This window comes from Semicossyphus pulcher, unplaced genomic scaffold (genome assembly GCF_022749685.1).
Source record: "Semicossyphus pulcher isolate SPU_LCO1_2020_fin unplaced genomic scaffold, fSemPul1.0.p SCAF_20, whole genome shotgun sequence".
NCBI classification, from domain to species: Eukaryota; Metazoa; Chordata; class Actinopteri; order Labriformes; family Labridae; genus Semicossyphus; species Semicossyphus pulcher.
This window is the reverse complement of record NW_027211694.1, coordinates 10626065-10649606: the sequence shown is the minus strand read 5'-3', so window position 1 is coordinate 10649606 and position 23542 is coordinate 10626065. Positions and strand designations below refer to the sequence as shown.

General features: G+C 41.2%; 1 protein-coding gene across 1 annotated transcript in view; it reads right to left on the bottom strand.

Annotated features, from left to right (window-relative positions):
* Positions 1-19827, bottom strand: part of adipor2 (adiponectin receptor 2) — a 31337-nt gene extending 11510 nt beyond the window's left edge. Inside the window, exons 1-3 of the mRNA XM_069671445.1 lie at positions 19728-19827; positions 6061-6118; positions 5315-5591 (exon numbers count right to left, since the gene is read on the bottom strand). Of these exons, the coding sequence (XP_069527546.1) occupies positions 5315-5401 (87 nt within the window). The 5' untranslated portion in view covers positions 5402-5591; positions 6061-6118; positions 19728-19827. The remainder of the gene's footprint in view (positions 1-5314; positions 5592-6060; positions 6119-19727) is intronic.
* Positions 19828-23542: the final 3715 nt, after the last annotated feature.

Below are 23542 nucleotides of genomic sequence, written 5' to 3'. Positions count from 1 at the left end.
TTGAGACTAAAGCAAAAGTAAGGTTAAGATAGGGCCTTTATATCAAAAGCAGCACAACAACTGCACAACCAAATCAGACGATGGATCAAGCACCAGGGATTCTCTTCCAGGAAAATTGTCTTTGCCGGACAAAGTCAAGAATAACAACAACAGCACACAACACTTCTCACATGTGTTTGAGCTTAGTAGCTTGTCTTGCATGATTTACAGACACAGGAACAAGAGAGGGGCGAGGAACCCCCTCGAGACCCTCGAGTCTGTTCAAGATTAAACGGAGGCAGTTTTTCTTAAAAGCCCCCCGAGGACCACTCTCTACCTCTGACACAAAAACATATATCCCCACTCATTAAGCATTCTGTATGTAGACCCGGCTAATGACTTTCACCTGACTAATGAGTGTTCACACGCACACACAGTTGAAAAACAATGTGTGTGTGTGTGTGTGTGTGTGTGTGTGTGTGTGTGTTAAGGGGAAGATGGTTTTGAGAAGATAAATGAGGAAGGATGAGGAGGAGTAACTTGAGGACAAATCCGCATCTTCCAGCAAAACATTGCACTTTAGACTGAATGTAAACAGAGTCACATGCTGGCAGTTTGGCAGAAGGCGGGATCCAGGAAACAGCCGTCAGCCAATAGGAACACAGCTGAAACTCTGCGCACCAATGAGAGCAGAGTCTTGACTTCTAACGGAACAGAGAGGGTGCGAGCTCACCCTTGTACATGGTGACCCCTGCCCAGCACAGACGGGGAGATTCGACATGTGACTCACACATGCACAATGCTCTCTTGGGACGATAACAATTTGGAAAAGACGCCAAGGCCTTCAAAAGCAGACAGTGTGTTCCAAACACACGCACATGGCAGACTTTAAAATAAAGCAGACAGTGTGTTCAGGCTGCAAAGAGACAAACGGTTCTCTTTCTGTCCGAAACCGTGAGGACGGCAGGAAAAATCAGTGTTAGCATGGCAACAAAGAAAAACAGATTTAGTTATCACAGTGATCAGAGGGCTTAAATCAACGTCTTTAAAGAGACACATCAATGCTGGTCTTTGTTTTTTCCTGCGTCATTGGACAGTGGAATGGACATCACACTGGGGCTAGTTAACAGTGTTGAGAGATATTAAAAGCATGTGATCTTCTGCTTTTTTTAAAGGACTTCTCAATTCTGCTACTATTCATGTGAACTTGAATACCCTATATTTATTACCTTTATCATTACACAAAAAGTAGAAAAGGAGGCCTATAAATGGAAGCAAATTAGTTTAAAAAAGTAAACACCAGTCTGAGTCTGTGCAGTTAATACAAGGCTACAGCCAGCAGCTGTTAAAGGAGCAGTTCACCCCTGGAAAAAGCAACTGTCAGTCAAAGCTGATGTTCTCTGTAATCGACAGAAGCAATAATATTTGAAATTGGCGCCATAGCTGTGGAGAAAGTTGTACAAACAGCTCGTGGTTTCGCCCATTCTACATTCCTACAACACCCAGCGTGCATTGCGCCCCTCCCTCTGAAAGGAACGGCCCGGCGAGAGACGCTGAAGTGAAATACTACCGTTTCCCTGCAGTCAATTGCTCAGAGCGGTACAGAATGCAAAATACGACGAGAATATACTGGTGGATAGTCTAAAAAAAATCGGAGGCGGGCGTCCTAGATTGAGGAAGTGTAGTGTAGCGAGCTCCCTGGCCTCCGCCTAACCCGCCCTCCATTTTTTTCTACCATAATGGCATTAGCCCCCATAATAGCATGATAGGACTGAGGTTGAAAAATCAGCGAACCGGTCCTTTAAGCTTAGCTTACAGAGTGTAAACAGGAGGAAAAAGCTAGCTTAGCTTTCATAATCCAATACTTCTTGGCTAATCAAAACCAGTTGTGAAACAGAAATAGTCTGAAAAACAACCCCCCTTTAAATCCTAAATATGTTGCTTTTGAATGGATTTTTGAACAAAGTTGTTCTCCCTGCTTTCAGTCTTCATGCTAAGCTAAGCTAACTGGCTGTAGCCTTATATTTATGTTACAGACATGAGAGTGGTATTGATAAGCTCTTTTAACTCCATGAAAGAAAGTGTTCACAAGCGTTTCCCATTATATCAAGCTTCTCCTTTAAGATGTAGTTAGCTTCAACGTTGACTTTATGTGACAGTGATTGTTTCCCATGTTATTATAAGCATAATGAACGTACATGCCTTTAATATTTAGCAGCATGTCAGCATTAGAGGTTCAGATCTTCCTTCCTTAAATGTCCGAGTGTTGAACGCATTGTGATATTAATAATATTCCTTCAATAACATGTGACAGGTACAATGAGAGGAAGTGAAACTGGATGCCAGATCCACCTGAGGCTGAACGTCAGTTCATGAAAGCAATAAAAGAGCCTTCAGGACAAAGAGAGGATGTGCAGAGGACTCAATGGACCCAAACCTTGTGCATTGTTCGCCTGTATTTGTTCTTGTTTATTGGTGTTTCCCCTGTTGTGTTGATGGTGGTTGAAGTTTGTGTGTTATAAAATTCCACAGCTGGGTTTTTGGCTGACACGCTCCCTTATCATTCATCTCCACGCTTTGAGTTTGTTACAGTAGAGCGCCTTGTTTTCTTTGTACTATGTGAAAACACAGCAGTCTATTTATTCTCTGGTAAATCTGCTTTAAAGGAGGGCATAACACAATCAGACGTTATTGGGTTTTAGGGATATTTTTAGATCTTTTCTCCACTCTTACTTTCATTAGTTGCTTTAGTACAAACAATTGAACCTGACAATTGTCTAAATTTGTTCCGGATCTTAATGACTTAATTGAATTAAACTGCCTCTAAAGGACACTCAATTGAACTTTAATGACACTGAAATCAATGCAGGTACAAACATGAAGCTTTAGTGTTAGTTTTAGAGGCACGTTTAAGCTGCAATGTTCTTTGCAGGATGTTGTTTCTGCAACTGTTCGGTGTTTATCAGGAAGACATTAAAAAATATGTTCAAAACAAGGAAAAAAAGAGGCATCCTGTGTGTAAGACAAACCAAACGTTCCAAAATAAAAGACAGAGAGGCAGCCAATACAAGCTGACAGCAAACAGGATGTGTGATACCAACCCCGAAGCTGAACCGCAGACTTTCAAACACATTTCCAGACACCTAACCAAAACGCTGAAAAATTCAAAGGGGTGCCTGTGGGGTGTTAAGACAGCTTGCCTTCATTGACTGGGGCACAGGGGCCCCTAGCATACTCTCAGGTATCAGTGTTGTGTTACAGCAGGCGGGAACAATACACACACACACACGAGCGCTATTGTGTTGCGGCTCAACGGCTCTGTGCTGATTGCCTTTCATACCGAACAACACAGCGGCGGCTTTGTCTGCACACACGCACGGCGAAAAGGCAACACAGGCGTCTCGTTTGATGAGTTCGATAGGTTGTCTTCATGGGACGCTCTTCACACAGATTTTTGGCAATGTGTTTGCTCTCCTTCCAGGAAGACGTCTGTATATAGACTTAACAGGTCTATTTTTAGGCGCACACGTTCAATATCAACATCGCTGAAGACGGGAGGGTGGATCTAAAACTGAACCAACCTGATCATAATGCACTGTTAATTACTAACACACAGAGTGGCTCATCGTCAGGTGTGGGAAGCCTTGAAGGTGGTGAGGGTGTCGATAATAATGAAGGGAAGAGGTGGAGGGTGAGCAAGCTTGGGAAACAGGCTCTTGATCAAACCTTTCAAAATAAAGCTCCAGGAACGTGTCGGTACAACCCGAGCATGTACGACCTGCCGCACGGCCACAGACATGAAGCCTCTCAGTCGTCTCCACTGCTGGGAGCATTTAACACCAATTTTACTTTTCTTATCATTTTAGAGGCTTTTTATACAGACTCTCTTAAAGGTGGTGCAGTGGCTCTTAAAGGGGCAGTACACCCTAACATTATCTCTCTAACATTATTACAAAATGTTCTTTTCTTCTTTTGCCCTAAGGCAAGGCACTAAATACGCAGCTGCTCTGGTTAGAGAGCTTGTTTGAACACATTTAAAGAGCATGTTAACTGACTTTAACTTAGAGTTTATATTTTTCTATTACTTTGTATACTTTTATTTTATAGAGTCCACCTTCTTTATGCCTTCTTTCATGGGTGCAACTTTTCTGCTGGTCCCCATAAGGTGTTCCACTTACATCTTAAAGCCCCCCTCCAGTGGAAATCAAGTGTTTAACCTTGTGAACATCTCCATGTGGTGTTCTTCATGTGCTACAAGACATATCAGGGACAGCATAAGCAGTCATCTCCATGGCTGGGCCTGTCTGCTTTTAAACTGCAGTGTACCAAGGACAGGCTGAACAACACGTTTTCAGATTGGCAGGTTTGAGATGTCACAAACCTAAGGAGCCAATCCCGTTAATGGACGGGGCGACACTATGCATATGTGCAACCTATGGCAACCACTTTGGCCGTAACAGTCATCGTCATTTTTGCTAACACACTACTGACGACTAACGTTAACGTTACAATTACTAATGACTACATTTCAAGCTAGCTAAGTTTCAACAAGCTGCCGCTAAACGATGGCAGAGACGTGTTTTGTTTTCGCGATGGAGGGGGCGTTTGGAAATGTGGATGCAGGAGAAGGAGGAGATGCTTTGGGAGGATTTTTACAAGGTAATTAAATGTATTTTGCAGAAAAGACACAAAAAAATTACGAAATCAGACAAAATCTTAAAACATGACTGGAGCTGGTCTTTAACATGCATATACTGTATGTATCTGCGTATCTGCGGACAACATAATGCAGTTCTTTTTAAGTCTCATATTGTTGTTGTGCTAAAACTTTCCTAAACAAACTTTAAATCTAAATCTGTTCCAGCTCCTTTTCAAACGGAGGTCAAACTATCTTTTAATGTTTAATTAACTCATGATTAATCTACTTTATTGATCAGTGGAAACGTTAAGTCTTCAAAGGGAAACGGATGCTGAAACATGTTTCACACACTCACTGTGGTGTGGTGATTAAACACTAATTACTGTTTTTAATGAACATTACAGTGCGTGCGTGGTGTATGACTCACACCTCCATGTGTATCACAGGCTGCTAAAAATGCCAAATCTATTCCCATTAATATCATACACTTCAGCTGTTAAAGAGAAAAAATAACTCTCCAGTATTCATCCTTATATTTAACTATGACTCGGGCAGGGGCCTCTTTAATAATTAATGTGAGGGTGTGTTTTGGTGGGATAGTGTTACAGTGTGACAGGTCGACCCATGCCGCGCCACATGGCTCTGAACCAACCAGATGACAGCACGCATGTGTGTGTTTTTGTGTCGAACACTCACCCCATTGTGTGAGGGGCACTCTGAGGTGCTGAGGTGACTAGTTGAAGGACCTGAGGTGGGCGTGTCTTCCTTCTCCCGGGGACTCATGTGATCCGTAGGCGAGCCATCTGTCGTGTGTTCGATGAGGTTGGATGTTCTGTGTCGCAGCACGAAGGCCGGGCCCTCGGCCCCGCTCGTCTCTCCTCCGTCCAGCTTGGAACGCTGGACTGACCTCCGCAGACAGAAGAGTGAAGGGATGAGGTTGAAGACCGAATGGAGGAGACCAAACCTGATGGGACTGAACAGAAGACGAGGTTAAAGAGGCGGTATTAAGCTTCATATTTCACTCTGTGATAACTGTGGAGTAGCTTAGCATCATTTACAGTTTAAAAAGACAAATTTCTCTCACACTGGTGCTCTGTGCACAACTCAGTCTGCTCTGTCTCTTTAAGAAACCCCACCCCTACAAGCCCGCTTTCTTCTGATTGGCTAGCTCTCTGAAGCCTGCTGAGGCCGCATTGTGTGACGTTTACAAAAAACTGTGTGAAACCTGCCGTTCACAGCAGCCTGAAGACTGAGCTGAGAAGCCTCAACATGCTTTTACCTACAGATTTCAAACTTCACCCACGTTTAGTCTAGACGTCCAACATTGTAACATTATAAATATGTCTTAAAATGTGATACAGCATAATACCCCCTCTTTAAAGCAAACAAGTATGGTGCTTGTGCGAGCAGATAAAGATGAAAACATAGAATATTTGACTCACCTGGGCTCCACAAGTCTTTGGACTGGACGAAGATCTTCAGAACTTTATCGAACACAGCCTAAGAGACACAGAAATAGAGGAGACGGGAGAAAGGAAGAAAAGGAAGGAAGAAAAAGTGGGGGAAGTTAGTCTCCATGATTTTGTTTATCCTGAAACAGTCACAGAAAGCAATCAAAACCAAACAAAACAAGCAAAAAGAAGAATTCAGCAAACAGAACTGTTAAAACTCTGTTCGGCTCTTTCCCAAACAATACAAATTAAAGCCATTAAACCCGAGCAATCAAGTGCACTATATATATCACAGCCGAAGCACTAGGAAGTCTTCCATTTGGGCCTGACTGTCCAGACTAAATATATAATAGCGGGGGCATTAGTGGAGCAGTTAAAAGGCCACAAGTTCAATCCCCTTACAAGACAAACTACCCTGCAGATACACCACAGCTCAGCTGCAGCTCATTCATACAAAGCAGATGGTCCTTGTTGTTGTATCTGTTTCACTTTAAAAAAGTGGTATCAACGCCTTAAAATACTGGATCTACCCACATCGGCAGCCAATAAGGAGCTGCCAACTTGCCGTCATGGCGAGTTACTTAGCGACGAGAGGTGTCAAGGACAGGAGCAAGAGTTTCACACACAGGAAGTAGATTTGTTCCCTGTTCAGAGCTTATAATACAATCTGTCTTTTTGATCTACATCTTTCTCTCACCACAACAACGTTCCTCTGCTCAGTTTTTCTTCTGCTTTACAGGGAAATGTAACACTTCATTAGCTCATTTATAAACTCCAGTTACACTTAAACCAAAGGCGTCTTATTTTAGAGGTAATTTTAAAGCTTATATCACAGCTAAGGTGTTGTATAAACTCTGGTATACCTTAAAAATACTACTCTCTGACAGTATAAATCAGAAATAGATTGAATGGTTGCAAACAATACAAATACACAGCCATAAACCAAGACGTAAATCTAACAGGACTAAAAGTGTGCAGGTGTTATTATTACTGAACATGTGACCAACCTAACTTGGACAAGTAAAAACAGGCCCACTTGGTGGTGTGGAAGATTTACTCTTCTATTTACATGCAGATATTTTGGATGAATATGCTCATCATGTGTACCTGACCTGCACCTGTTTATATCCGCAGCAGCTTGTGTCCAAACACTCACGCGACCGACGCGTTTAAGGTTCCGTTAATGAGAACTGCGGCTGCACGTTCGTATCAGCATGTGTGACATTGCTGAGATCGGTTTTCTCAGTGTGAGTGTGTCACCATCTCACACACGCAGCACTCCAGAGGGGACCCTGATCACTGGGCCGCTTCATTTAAACCAGCCCCATGTGCCACCACAAAGGTACATTAGGGGATTGCACTGTCAAGGGGATAAAGGCACCTGAGCATGAACTTGTAAACACACACAGGCTGCTAACGACGTTATTTGTAACAGTAAGCGTGTTACAAAAGAGTGGATCTCAAGTAAAGGACCAGGGAGCATGCTCAGGCAGTGTAATGAACATCATCTACAGTAACAGACATCAGTAGGACCACATTTAAAAGTAGAGTTCTTACAGTTGAAGGTGTTAAAAAGTCAGCTTTTTCACGCCTGACTGTGTGTCTGAGCGTGCATAAATCACCTTTTTGAAAACAGCTTGTTCTCTCATTCAGTAGGATTGTGTACGGCAAGAATCTCGGGACACACATCCCGACACTGGGGTTCGGGCTATATCACGATATAGGATTTTTCATGTCTCATGTGATATATATAACGATACATCATGTTTTCTGGTAATTTAAACAATAATTATCCTATATGAAATAACCACTTGGTAAAGTCTATTTTTGGATAATCCTGTGTAAATTAAATTTGAAGAAAGAAAAGGGAAATGGGCTGAGCCTGAGTCCTTCTCTGGACTGGACTGGAAGGATTAGAACGTAAAAAAGCGTGGTCAAAGTGACGGAAAAACAGCCATGAAGCAGTTCAGCCGCTGGTTTTGTGACATCACGCTGGAATAACGATAGAAAAACACACATTTCATTTTCATATTGTTTTAACAATATATATTGTCATATTGCCCAGCCCTAATTTCAATATATACAGCGAAAAATTGCAGCGACATATAAGTGTTTGAATGTAGGAGAGCTGTCATGGGGGACCCAGTGATACAGGTAATACCTGCGCTCTTGTTGCCTCTTATTAATTTATTTTTCTTTGAAGTTATTTTAGTGTTTGTATTTTTACGCTTGTTTTGTAATTTTTCATTTAAATTAAACTACAAAGTATGTATGATGATAGATGATGCTGTTAAGCCAGTGGTGGTGAAGCCGAGGGTGCAACTGATCACAAAACTCAGTTCGGATCATATCATGGTTTTGAGTCACGGATCAAATAATTTTTTCGGATCAGCGAAAAACAGATAAAATATAGCCTATATGTGCTTTCACTTCTCGTCTTGTCAGGCGCTTTTCATCTTCACTACACAACGATTCACGCTGCGTCTGCATGTCCTCAACTTCCTTTATACTTCATGTTCCTACTTTTTCAAAAATAAATGAAGTGGAGCTGACCTCGCTTCTTACTTTGAAAGTGCTTTTTAAAAAAAAAAAATCGGTCTACAACAGCCTGTAATATAAAAGTCCTTCCTTTCAATATCACAATCTTTGTGACCCATCTCAGAAAATAAAAATAAAACTTCTGTAGTGCACTATAAGTTTGCTAAAAACTACAACAACAAAGCTGCTTTGAACACATAACATAGTGGATTGTTGTGCTTACTTGGTACTTCAATACTTGTCCTGCAGAGACGATATGGATTCATATACTCATGAGGTGACTAAATGTGAAACTGGTATCAACAGACAAAAAATAATGCACTGGACATATGAACAAACCACGGTAATATAATCCCAATATCTTTAATGATCGTTTAAATGGAACAGCAACTGAAACCGTTTGCCAGTACAGTATGACATTAAGGACGGTTGTTTACTCCCGTTAGTCACATTAGCATATGTACTTCCGTTGTTTGAACACTTACTCCTGTAGTTTGCCTCTCTTTACCAACAGTCAACACTCATTTCAGTGGAAAGGTGTTTGTTGTAATTGCGTGCGTGTACATGTGGTTCTTCCACTGAATGATAATTATTCTAGAGAAGGAACGTCTCACCACAGCTGGAGGTGATGACAGGAAATTGCAACGCTCTAAAAAAAAAAAAACGGAAGGGGATCGGGAGAGGAAAGTAACAAAGAAAGAAGTCTACACAAAAGACGAGAACAGATAAAATCGTTGACAGAGCCGTAGGAAAAATACAGTTTCATAACCCAATGCCATCGACCCTCACACAGAACTGCTCTTCTCTGCTGCGAAGATTAGAGAGAGGACTGTCTGAGCTGAACTGAGATGAGTGGCCTGTGGGCACGAGCCCTAATCGAAATCAAACACTTCTACTCCCCGAGATCGTACGATCAATCTCTCCGCTTCTCCTCCCTCCTCTTCCTCCCCGATCGACTATTTCCGAAAATTATATCGCCGCTTCTTTTTGAGTAACTGCACGCTCATTTTCTGTCATGATGAAAAGTGAGACTTCACGCTGGCTCCATATTAGCCCGAGAATAAGAGGAATGAAGTACTTCTGATGTTTTTTGTGGAGCTGTAGTCGAATCCCGAGATAACGGTGTTGTGGCCTGATTGCCACACGAGAACAAACAGCTCTCCTGACGACTGAAATGGCTGAGAAGTTTTGTTCTGTGTGGGTCTGATAACAGTCTGGAGTCAGGGGAAGAAGAAGAAACTTTTGGGTGGCAGCACGTCACCAACTCACTCTTTAAATACCTGTCTTATACAGCCGCATTAGCTACAAGTGGAAACATCGGCACTGTCTTTAAGCACCAGCCTGGACGACCACAGTAGCAGAAGAGCCTGAACAGAACAGCCTGACCCCATATTGAGATAAACAGGATCCATTATGACGGATGGAACATGAAATACAGAGAAACAGAAAGAGAAAGAGTCTGATTCACACACCCGACACCAAATGGGGCTTCCCAGGGCCCGAGCCAACTCCCAGTGTTCAAGCTTCAGTTCTGAGAGAACAGCTGACACATTATGAGCATCCACGACAGGATGTAAAATGACTCATAAAGACGTTTCGTGCGGCTAAATGTATGATCACAATTTTCTTGGCACATAAAAGCCTCGAGAATGTCGTATACACCCCTATTTTCCCCTCAATTAAAAGAGGTTAAACGACCTCCATGGAACAAACCAATCAGGCGGACGCGTTTGCCATCTGCTCTGGTTTTCCTGTAGGTTACAACAACTCAGAATACACAATGAAAGTGGTCCACAATGACACTTTACTCAGGGGGAAAAGGCAGGGGATACTTGATTTAAATCTTTTACAGCTATAACATGCACATTTTCTCTTGTTATGCAAGCGCTATAAACTCTGCAGGGAATGGATGCTAACATAAAGCTGTTAAAGCTATTTTTGTGTTATAAAGTCTCACATGTATGTCATTATCAGTCGGCGTAGTTTTCCCATGTTTTGTATTTTTATAACTTTTCATCACTACCTATGTGTCTTTAATTTTGTGTCTTTATTATGCGATCAAACAGAATAGGTTGCAAAGCAAAACTTTCAACACCGCAAGCAAAAAAAATGTGATTAAAAATGTATTGATGCATATCCAAACGTTTTGCTTGCTATTGAGCTGAATCTCACAGGCAGGATCAAGGCTGAAAGAAGTAAGACACATCTCTATTGGGTTGTTTTCTATATTGTCAACCTATATTTTCTTTATGATAGCAGATTGTTTGCCTGAAATATTATATACTTAGGTAGAAAATGATTGAGTAAGTAAAAAATTGGAAAATGTTTGTTTTTGGCCCCATGAGCAATCTAATGAAAGTTATTTACAACCATTCACCAATTAGAGAAAACAGAACAAGCAATACATGTTTTAAGCTGTCATCAATACATAATAATACTCTTCCAGTACACTACCAGAATATCTCCTTTAATTTTCTATATTTTAGTCGCTTGACATTATAAACCAGCTTGAGGCAACATAAGCAATGTCATCAATAAGCATTATTGTCCTTTAACTATAGACGCTATTGAGCTTTTAATATTGATGGCATTGATTTGACCCAGAGGTCAATACCACTAATACAGCCAGCGTGTACCAACTACAGTGCGTGTTGGCAATTTTCAAACCTTTGAGACTTTGTCCTGACACGAGGGTAATTATTGATTCTTAAATGTTGATGTCAATGATGTGACCCTGACGTCTTAATGTTGTAGCTTGTAGAGTTAAAGGTCAGACTGGATAGATGTTGGCGACATTTGTGTCTGAGCTCAATCCAAGGCTATCAAGGCCTTAAAAGCAGTGGATAGATGTAAGGTTGATGAAGTCACTGTAGTACAGTCTCTACTTAAAGGCCTTTCTTACAGTACCTGCACATTTGTGGCATTTGGAGGCCAGTGATTGTTTTTGAGGGATCAAACCTGTGACCTTTAATTCAAAGACAATCCCGTCTCACCACCAGGCCACTGTCAGACGCTGTCACAACAACAGATCCTTATTGCGTCCTGAGAGGACTGATGTAACTAGCCAGGCTAGCTGTTTCCTCCTGTTTCCAGTCTTTATGCTAAGCTAAGCTAACTGGCTGTAGCTTCATATTTCCTACACATAAGAGACTGGTATCTCTGGTTAACATAATGAGTGAGTTTAAGGTGCTGGTAAGCTGGTTTTGAACAATTGGCAAAGCCAGGCTTAGAGTTTTCCCTTGTTTCCAGCCTTTAAGCTAAGCTAAGCTAACCAACTTCTGGCTGTAGCTTAATTTTTTGAAGACAGATGAGAGTGGCATCCATATAGACATAAATATATCAAATACATCCATGGCCAATGTAAGCCATCTTTCCACTGTGTGTTCAAGTCAAGACTGTAGTGAAGAGCGAATATACTGTAAAACCCTGAGCTGCACTTCACAGATGAATGGCAGCAGAACACGCTAAGATTAGCACGCTAACAGTCTACACACAAGGTCATTTATCCGTTTCCACACAGGCATGAGCATGTGCCCTGCATTCCCTCCCAATTATTGTCACCATCTTTCTCTTTGTCTCGCTCTTACTTCCTCTCTCTAACACACACGAGCAGGAGACAGCTGACTTCACTCCACAGTAGTCGTTGTCACTGTAGAGCCAACTAGGAGCCTGCTCCAAAAATCTTGTCAACCGATAGACAAACCCAACAGGAACTTAGGTGAAAAAAAAAAAACAAAGACTGAGGAAAGAGAGAAAATCACAACGACTGAAACTGAAAAGAGACGTCGATGGGAATTGATTTGTTCTCTAGTTTCTTTTTCCTCAAGGGAAGGAGTGAGAGGTGACTGTTGGCAGCAGCTGTGAAAAGTGGAGAGAAAAAGGAGAAGTAGTACCCACTTGTGCTTCTTTAACTGGGGAATGGGGACACACATTAGGTTAAGGGTCCCATCAGTCACGGCAGAAACTGCACTATAAAATCTGATACACATCACTTTGTGTATAAATCATGTGTAATAGAAGAGGGGGGATTCGGCAGGTGAGCTAAACGATAGTGAGCGCTGCCTGAGTATGAGGGAAATACGTTCAGCTCAGGGAGCCAAGGGAGAAAATGTGTTTCATGAGGAAGTTAACGGCACGCCAAGGCAGCAACAGAAGTGGGTGAAAGTTTTACTTCTGTTTAAGGAAGAGGGGGTGAGACGCAAGAAAAAGGAAAGAAGAAATGAGTCACTAAACCAGCTTTGCAGCATTGCATGGATGTGTGACATGCTGCTACGCCAGGGTACTGAATGAGTGTATAGATGTTTGTGTGATGACACATTAAGACTGTTTGAGGAAGAGCAGCATTTTCCTTTACAAATGGAGGACTAAGGTCAAACAATATCGTGCTGTGTAACAGGTCCATACACTGAAAAACATAGAAACTTTTACCACATATATAAACTTGCATAATGTTTCAAAACCTAGTGTAAGAAATGAAATATGACGAAGAGGATTACTGGATTTTAAGCGGGTAAACTCAACGTCTGTCTTATTCTTCGGAGCCAATATCCTTCAATTATGCAAGATACCTTTACAAACTTTTTTGACTAACCCAAAACCTAATATTTTTGCAAAAAAAATCTTTAGAAATGGTAAAAAAATTGCTTCTCATTGCTTTCTTACCTGATATTTGCCCCCCCCCAGATGACTGCCATAGTTATAACCACATTAATAAGCTGTTCTTTGATGCTGCAGGGACTCTAATTAGTGCTTGATTGAAAACAGGTGTGCAAGAAATTCCAAAAAACAATACATTTAATGTGTGGTGTAAAACTTTCAAACTAAACCCCTCAAAAAAAACCACAGGCTTCACAACAGGTTTAAGGACAACTAAACACGGAGGCCGAATGTCGCTGTCAGCTGGTTGCACTTGTGTGTGCAACAAAAAGCAAGGTGTACCGGCATTGTCACATGTTACATTCTGTTATAGGCTCCTAGTTCTTGTGCTGTGACAGGAACATGACTTTTTCCCTACAATGTGCGCTCACTGTCTGAGTCACTCAGTCAGATGTGGCCTGTGGCCCGTCACCTGCTGTCATTACTCTCTCTCTGCGACACACACACACACACAAGCTACACAAGCTAAATTTCACTACAGACTTATACCTGCAACAACTGATTTTTGGTTGTTGATAAGTTGATAAAGTGAATTTGTTAGCAAACAGATACCGTAAAATTCGTAATAAGACACACTTGGTGACATCACACCTCCGCATTAAACTGTTTCCGGGTCCAAGCCGCTGCAACTTCTCCTATTTACAATATGCCGCAGTGCTGTTTTCCTCACTGTTTTAAACGAGGAAAACTAACATGATTGCTGCTAACACTTCGTCACGGATATGCACCGCCATGATCACCATTGCAGCCGCCACCCTTGGAGCATAGCATCGCGCCGGAAAGGGGGCGAAAAAACAGACGACTGAGTCTTATATTCTGGATTTTACGGTACGTATTGTTTCCAAATCAAACTGTTGTAGAGAGATACCATCTATTTGGAGTTGTTTTTTTCTGCCTCCCTTTTTTACTCACTTTTTGCTCTGTTTTTGGTCTCAACCTCCCAGCTAATTGCTAACTGTGTCAGTCGGCTGTTTGGTGCTAAACATGTAGTGTATGGCAGACTTTAACTGTAAAAACAGCTGAAAGCAGCGGTATAAAAGCGGTAAGAGTCAAGTTAACACAAACAACAACGTCTAAAACAAGAACCTGAAAATTGCTATAAAGCATGAGTCACCTTTTTCACATCGTCAATCCATGCGGTTATAAAAAATATCAATTACAGCCACATTAAAGAAGGTTAATGTGTCTTGAATCAGCCCTTTATTCTCTTACTCGGATCCTTGTCTTATGGGTCATATTACGTGTGAACGTTTACCAAGCATATTTACCAAGTGTGAATAGATCCGAGTTGGGCATGACCTTGAGGGTGTCTAACCCGGTTTTTCAGGTGAGACAACACAGAGGATGTTTAAACAGGTTACAAAGGCCTTTCAGTTTAAAATCAGTCAAACAGGTTTACACTTCCCATATTTACTCATCACGTTGATAGTCTGCTAAAACACGTAATACTTAATGTATGAGGAGATTGTAACTCTTCTTATTGAACATATCAGCTTGTCTTTAAATGACGGCACTTTGTACTTTAAAGACGCCACGTTGACCGATTTGTCAAACCAATGCCGTGTCAATGTTTTATAAGATAGCGACTTCCTGTGACAACACATTGTGCACATTGCACTTTAAACAAGGCGGTGAAGTTTCACTATCAGCACGAGTCAAACATAAATGATCTATACCTGGAAAAGTCAGAGTAAGCTTGGGAGGCTGGTAGTGATGAGTACCGGTGAAGAGTCTTTTCTTTATTAAATTGTCAATATCTTAAACCCCTGACCTTGCTAACCCAGCAAAAAATAAATTAGTATTGACATCAGTAACCTGTTTCTTTTGTTTTCCTCTGTGTCTAGAAAGCAATTAAACCTGAACATTATCAGCCTCTGACCTTATAAATTTAACAGCTTACACAAAGAGGAGAATTTAAATCACAAATAGAAGTGTGTATTGAATGCTAAAAAAGGGAGAATAACTGGAATTCAACACCTTCTAGAGGGTAACTTGTTACAATATGGTGGCTTGGAATCCATAAACTATTTGGCTGAGTTGGACATCACATTTTCCTTCCAAAAAAAATTGGATTAGTCAGCCTGGACTCTTGATTTAGCGGTGCAGTTAGCTGCTGTGTATGTTCCTGATTGTGGCGGGGCGTTGGTGAATAGGCCTCCCTTTGTATTTAGGAGCGCTTTACAATGATGCAAACCTGCTGTTGGAGACCACATGACTGCTTTTACTGTTCTACGTGGTCCTACTGAGACCTGCACTTAGACATAACCACACATACACACACCCACGACACCGTGATATTACTGAAATCCTTTGATTGTCTGACTCCATGCAAGTCAGAGTAATCAAAGTGTTTGCTTAAACCTGGGCGGGTTGGTTTGTGAGGAAATTAATGATGACAACTTTATGCTACTTGCAAACAAGTTTAGCATGTTCTTCTGCAACAAAACAGCCGTTTTAGCCCAAATACACCAACTAATGCGTAATAAAAGTACGTAACAATATCACGTAAATAACCTTACCTCCACTATAATTCTCTTATAGTCTATTAGCCTTCATATCTAGGCTTGTCTGGGAAAGTGCGTGTCCCCTGGTGAGATCTCAGTCCTGGTACAGCAGTGAGTTACTGATGCGGCTGCCAGCAGTCTTATGATGGAGAGACAAACAAAGAGAACCAGTGTGAGGGGAACCACACACACATGCTCTTTACTGGTTCTCTCATGCAACCTAAAGAGGCAGCCACGTAGCAGAGATACTACTGCGGACATGGTGGAAATATTTGACTTAATAAAACTACACGTCTCCGCAAAATCCTGTTTTTAAATTTCATCAATGAAAGGAGAAAAATACCGTGATAGATTACACACACTCAACATATGGTAGGTGACATTCAGGCGTCCTTTGACAGAGGAGATGGGCCCATTTGTCAGAGTCAGCTGTTTGGATTGATATGAAAGAAACTGAGGCCGGTGTCACGCACATTTTAAACAGCACTACCTCCCTTTGTTAAACACTGTCCTGAACTCAGCGGTTGCTCATCCAAATCATTTAAAAAAGTATGCCTGAAAAAGTAAAAATCGTTGAGAGTAGGAGGAGCCAAAATATCCACTGACAAATACAAAAAAAATGACCTGATTTTGCTCCCACAAGCACTTTGCCATCGGATCAATTTGAAAAAGCAGTAAAGTCCACATAAAACATTCATGTAACAGACCGGCACCGCCAAGTTATCAACTCTTCACAGTTTGTGGGTGGTGAAGGCAGAAAAATCAATCTGCTGAGTTTGTTTTCTCTCTAAAGTAACTCTTAACCTTATTTAAATAAAGCAGAGAGTCCCTGAACGCATCAAATCGTCCTGGAAAATGCGTAAATATTCCCGGAAGGACTGAAAGTGGTTAAATATTCAAAGACACTGCTCCATTTGAACGTATAGCAGAGCAGACGGAGACCGGGACAAGGTCAACGCGCTGCTGGCTCCGCTGGTGAATCAAGCGAATGCAGTGGTTTTCAAGCCCTGGGTGGGTCACGTGGATAAAAATAGGACCCCTAAATGTTCTGATGAAAGGGAAACCTAAAGCTACCGACTATATTAAGACCCTCGTGCCTTCTGTTGCTGCAACATTAAGCTGAGTGACAAACTTATATTCAAGTGTGATAGCTCCTGTTTTCCTCTCTTAGTATTGGCGTGTAGCTAATAGCAGGACATCCTGACAGAACACAGTCCAATATACACACCTCATGTCTGCTTATACACCCAATAATGTACTATAAACAGACATATATGTGCATGTACAAAAGCTGCAGAAGCTAGCAAACATGCTATAACATAAAGAGCAGACATATGTTTTCTGTTAATGCTTCACTCAGGGGGTAAGAAGCTTCCTGTGCCTATAGAGGAAGTAATTAACTAGTGACAGGATTATTTAGCCGGGCGTATTGCATGCGTTGTTTTGTGTGCACGTGTTCAATTAGGCGACAGCATTTAAAAGAAAAGGCAGCTTTTGTTCTTTTTGTTTTGCGCACCACACAGGCCTCCGACAGGGAAGGAAGGAAACCACAGACAGACAAGTGGAGGAAAATAAAAGAGACAGAGGAAGAGAGAGAGGCAGCTACTCCGTCTTATGATCAATCAATTTTGCACTGAAAGTTCTCTACTATTCTTAGACGCTATGTTTAGCCGCTCTCCTACCTGGCACGCTGTCAAAGTATGACTTCATTATACATTAAAATCTCTAGAGAGTCGAACTTCCAGTAAAGAAATATGACGTATTGCTCGATAGACATGTCTTGCTTGTTGGACTCGTGAGCTCAGGCTGTGAAAGTTCTGAATTCGTTCTTTGTGTGCTTGCAAATCGATATCTCCAAACAGGAAATTGCTGCAAATGCCCTGGATATATGAAGATCAGATTAAGAACCTCATGATGTAAACTGACTGTGGGTACAGTAGGTACTGTGCTTTGTGCAGAACTTCTGGAACACAGTAGCTACACATGCAAATTATGCACGGATCTGCTATGCCTCCCTTCTGCATGAAAGCTTTGACACATTAAAGTTCTTGAGAATATCAGTAGACATGTGTGCAAGAAGTGTATTTCCAGTGCTGTAAAGTTTCATAAGAGCAAAACTACAGTTGCCCCAAAGGGTCAAACAGGACTTACAGAAAATACTAACTGGTTTTCAACATATATATACGAGCAAGAACGCTGCTCCATGAAATATCCATGCGCTAATCTCAAGCTGGAGGACGGCTGGGAGTGTTTCTGTACATAAGAAGTTTTGTTTCAAGACAAATAGACTATCAGCTACCCGGGCCATAAAATATTTATGAAATGACCTCATGCCTTGTGGCAAACTGAACAGTCAGAGGAACACTAAAAATGGGAAGGGCATGTATGTAGAGCTGCATGTGCATTCAGTGCAACTAAGAAGAAATGTCAAATAGCAAAAGGATGAGACACTCAGGACAGTATGTTTTAACAATAGCTGCTGAGTTTTAGAATATTGCCAGCAACTGATTGCTAATTGATGACGAACCACTACAGAAAGCATCATATTTTCCCAGCTAAGTGCAACCTCACAAGAGATCAGTGATCACATCTATGTATCACCCTTAATCAATCTGTGTGTAACCCAGCACGTACAAAAAGTCTTAATTCCTTATTTTGTGCAACTACCCTTTTATTATATATATATATATATATATATATATATATATATTTTTTTTTTTTTAATTATCATCATTTCTATTTTGTATGTCTGTTCGATCCTTTTTCTTACAGTCAAACTGTGATTTTGTTTAGTTTTTTGCCTCTTATATGGCTGTCTTGCTTGTTTGTTCTAAAAAGAAAACCAATAAAAATATGTAAAATAAATAAATAAATAAAGGTGAATAGCAGCGTGTTAATAGTAAAAATGTTAGCTTGTTCTCGGAGAAAATTAAACAACACAAATTAGGCTACTTTGACTAACTGTGGGAAAGATGTGTGAAGTCCCAACAGACTTACACACAGCAGACAAATTCAGATCAGGTATTTGTGGTTCAGCGACAGTGTAATCGGCTTATACTATCTAACATAAAAACACAATTTGTTTATGAATTGAATATTGTAAAGACCATAGGGTACGTTCAACAGAACACAACATACCAGAACATAAAGAAGCCCAAGCTGCGCCTAAACAAGACTGTCAGGTGTTTAAATAAATTAGCATATAAAATAGCTTGCATCTGGCTGTAAATAAGATCATATAAACTGCCATACACATTGCCATACTTCAACATAAAAATAGCATCAAATTGGCCACAGTATACAATGCCCTGAAGTCAGACACACTCAAGAGTACAGAGGAGTCATAACAACACTGAGAGCAAGCAAGACAAAGAAACTCCAAACTCCAGCCAGACTGCCTTTTTCTTCACTTCCAACACAAGACACACAAAGGAGCCTTTTTATGTGTTAGACCTTAAGCTGTTTTAAACACGTTTCACCTCACATTAGACCTGAGCTGTGTTGTCAATTGTAAAATAAGAAGCAGACTGCAGCCACCCGACAGACTATGATCAGGGTTTGTTTACACCGAGCTAGCGAGCTTGGCTAGTCCGCTAACAACAGCCGCTACACCCGAAAGAAGCCAGATAACTCTTTAATAGAGCTTGTGTTTATTTTGACAGTCTACCACATCAACCTATCTATCTTTAAACATACCAAACACTGCCTTTATCTCAGTGATAGTGCCTCGTAAAGAGAGAGAGAGCAACCCCGTGCTTTCTGACTGGCTAGCAGATTACGCTTCTCTCTGTTGTTTTGACAGTCAGAATTAGCCTGATAGCAAAGCTGCTAGCTGGCAGGTTACATTCACAGAGGCGCTAACGTCACGCGAGGAAAGTCCTGGAGGAATTCAACAGTCTGAAACAACATAAAACAACAATAAAACAACCAATAGTGGCTAACGTGGGCTGTGTAACTCACCTGGTTCAGGTGTGTGAGGAGGAATCCGTCCTCTGGGTTGTGTTACACAGTTAACACAGAGTTGTATTCGCTGCTCTGCTCCCTCTCACTCTGAACGCTCTCTGACTGTCGCTACACCAGACTGGACTCAGCGACGTCGGAGGGAGGCACGTGACTCCGCTCGCATGAGCGCCAGACAGCCAATCAGAACACTGAATGAAGAACACAAGGTCCAAACAATGACGACCAGGAACAGGAAGGAGAGTTTCTACAGATTGAGCAACTTTGTTGTAGTTTTTAAGTTCCCAAGCAAGTTTTAAAACAGGAAAGTGTGCAATATTAATAATTTAGGCAGATTTAAGAGCTGAAACAAATCATTGTCATAGGTTATAATCGTGACATGTGCTGTGTCACTCTGTGTTAAACATCAATAGTGTTTTAGCATAGCCAGGGTTTTTCAGTGTCAAACTTGTTTTGCAGGCTGCTGCCATGTGGATATTGCGCAACTTTTAACAATGTAAGATTCGCTAAAGATTTTCTTGTCTAGATTGCATAATATCCCTTCATCAAAAAACTACGAGGAAACATTACTGTACAGTACACACATATTTATGCTGCAACTATTGACTACTTTCATAATCAATTCATCTATCAAATATTTTTTAGTCTCAGAATAGGAGGAAAAATAAGAGACGCAGCAAATCCTGACATTCAAGAGAGAAAATTAAGCAAATAAAAGTCATTTCTTGGGACTAACACTGAAATTGCTAATGTTCTGTTGTTTGACTGCTTGATGTATTAGTTTAGGCTATATGTTTCGAATGCAATGCCTTCCAAAGTAAGAACTTGCTTTAATAATGGGGTAACATTCAGAAGCACCTCTTTCAGGCAGGTCATAAACCTTCACCACGTGTGATGAGCAACTATCCAGAACATGTAAAACAGGTGCAGGTGGTGTGACAGTTCAGCTCCACCCCCCGTATGTGAGATGGGACACATGCAGTGTGGGGGGAAAAAAAGACTCCATACTGTGAATTGCACCACCATTGGATCACCTGCTCTGTGGCCTCTCTGCTCCCCCGGCCTGGGGTGTACACACACACACAGACACACACAGACACACACAGACACACACACAACCTGCTGTGCTGCAATTGTGGCTGACTCTGATTGCATGATCGTGCAAATGGATTTATTGTGATGCAAGGCTCTGGCGGTGGGGTGTGTTGTTACACTCAGTTCAGTGCAGGTTTACTAGTCTGGTTAATCAGGTTTATAAGATTACAAGTTAACAAGCTCAACAACTTTCAACAGAAACCTTGTTTTTAAGAGAGAAGCCTCGGAATATGGAAAACACAACTCTAAAAATGTTGCCGCCTTTGCTGTGCAAATGCATGACATACGTCTGCACTTTGAATTGTTTATTCCTGTCTGGGGCAACAAGTCTATCTTATCACATCCTCACCTTATTGATAAGAATTGTTGTATAATTATAAAGATAGAGTCGGGATATGACATGATATGAGATTCACAGTATGTTCTGTATTCTGACAGCATCTTATATAACTTACAATGACTGTAGATAATTTATCACATAACTATTTTTGTTGCACAGGCCGGAGATTTTTCAGCTCATTGCCTGAACTTGCTGACTGGCGTAGAGTTTGTCTACCTCTGCCTGTCTGTCAGACGAAGTCAATACTGTCTGACGGATGTTTTTTAACAGTGGAACTGATGTGTTTGTAGACTTCTGTGCCAAATGTACACAGGGACATAATGTGATTAACCTAGTCTGAAACTGATGGTGGGAAAAACACAATACACAGAATAGTTGGCCAGGTACAATTACATTTGATTCTGTTTGATTTAAGTCAGTTTGTTTCTGACTTAAACTATGTCATAATTTATAATATCCGTTAAATGTTTTCTGTTTTATCCTAAACTTTTAATGTGAAAGTCTAGAGTCTGAGACTCCTCTTTCCTGCTGTGGACCTTCGTCTCCAAAGCCCTCTTACGGAATCACAGTGATGGCCTCATGCGCTGCAGGTGGCCCTTTGCATAACCCTGATTTCTGATTGCACCACGCTCTCATTTCTAATCCAGCATTTAAATGTTCCTTTGTCTGCGTGCATTTGGAAACTTTATTGAGAGCCCGTCTTTGGCTAACATTTCTATTAAGATAATCTTTTGCTGCTGCTGTACCAAATGCAGCGACAAAGCAGACTTGGCTGCTTTAGAAATGAGGAGATTATTTAAGTCTTTGCTGGACTTGGTTGAAGATTAAATCGGCATTTTTCAATGTGCCTTTTTTTAAACATTCTTTGAGCTGAATGAATGAATGAATGGAGGTATTACATGCTGCAAAATCTGTTCTGCTGATTTGTTGTGCTGTGCCCAAAACATTTGATATCCGGTTGAAACAAAAGGTATTCAAAGTAACTTGAAAGTCCATGGAGAATTACATAAAGATGTAACTTCATTCTTCAATTTGCATAGTTCCTTTTAAATTAAAAGCATCTTTCCATTAGCTGGCATTGAAGTGTGTTGAAGGGACTGTGTGTGTGTGTGTGTGTGGCATCAGCTCGGCTTCCACAAGCCAGAACAGGCAGGCCACACCTGACATTAAAACTATGTGAATCAAAAGCTTGTTCTTTCCACAGCTGCTACTTTTGGTTTAAGCTAAAATGGCTAACAAAAACATGATATTACAAATCATGTAACTATTAAAGAAATATGAGTGCAACCAGGACTCACAATTCGAGACACAAACACTTAACAAATGTAGAAATAAAGTTTAGATCATCATTGTTTAAAGTTACACCCGGCACCGTCTGTGATGTTGATGGCGCAACAAGCTTAAATGCTGCACACATGTGGTCACTTACACTCTGATCTAATACACACACACATGCACACACATGCACAAACAGGGTGTGACACAGAAGATGATGTTTCCCACCCACCACACCTCATTCCCTTAATCACAGGTTATTAAAAGCTGGATCACAGTTGGTTTTAGTGTTCAGTTAAGCAACGGTAATAATGTTGTACATGCACGTTGCACAGACTGAATTTTATAGTGCTTAAAAACGAATGAAGTGCACATTGTTTTCATGCATTGGTATTGGTTTGCATCACCTCTTTTTCAAGCCTATTTTGTTCGAATGCATAATTATTGACCCCTTTTATCCTGCAGATACTATCTCTGTTGCATCATCTGTGGTGATTTGCATGCATGTTGGTCTCAGATGTGTTCCTGCTGCAACACAAACCAGCCATGCAGACAAATACTGCCATACATACAACATATGCAGGAATAAAATAACTATAACTAAGCCTCCATGTGCAGGAGAGTGTGGTTTAATGAACTTTAAATAGGACGGACAAAGTGTCACTGATGTGAGAAATACACTGCATCTACAGCAGCATCTCCATTGAGATTAGATATTCTGGTTGAGCGGGAGTGAGCGGTCCATTCTGCTGCAGCTTGTAGACGCACATGGATGAATGAGTTTACAGAAGAGTGGCTGAGCAGTTGTGTTCGACTTGGGTTCTGTGCGTGTTTGACGAAGAGAAAACCTGAAAAGACAGAAAGAGAGAGGCTGGAAACAGGGTGGAAATACAGTACGGATGTATGTGTGTGTTCGTTTGAGGGAGAGAATGAGCTGTTTGCTTCCCCTCGGCTAATCCAGATCTGACACTTCGCCTACGGATGTCTTAACAGCTGCTGGCTAATCTACACACACACATACACAGCATGTGTAAGATCCCATTCTACAGTTTGCTTTAGGCGGTGTGTACAGCTACAGATAGTAGCTTTATGTCTCAAACGTCAT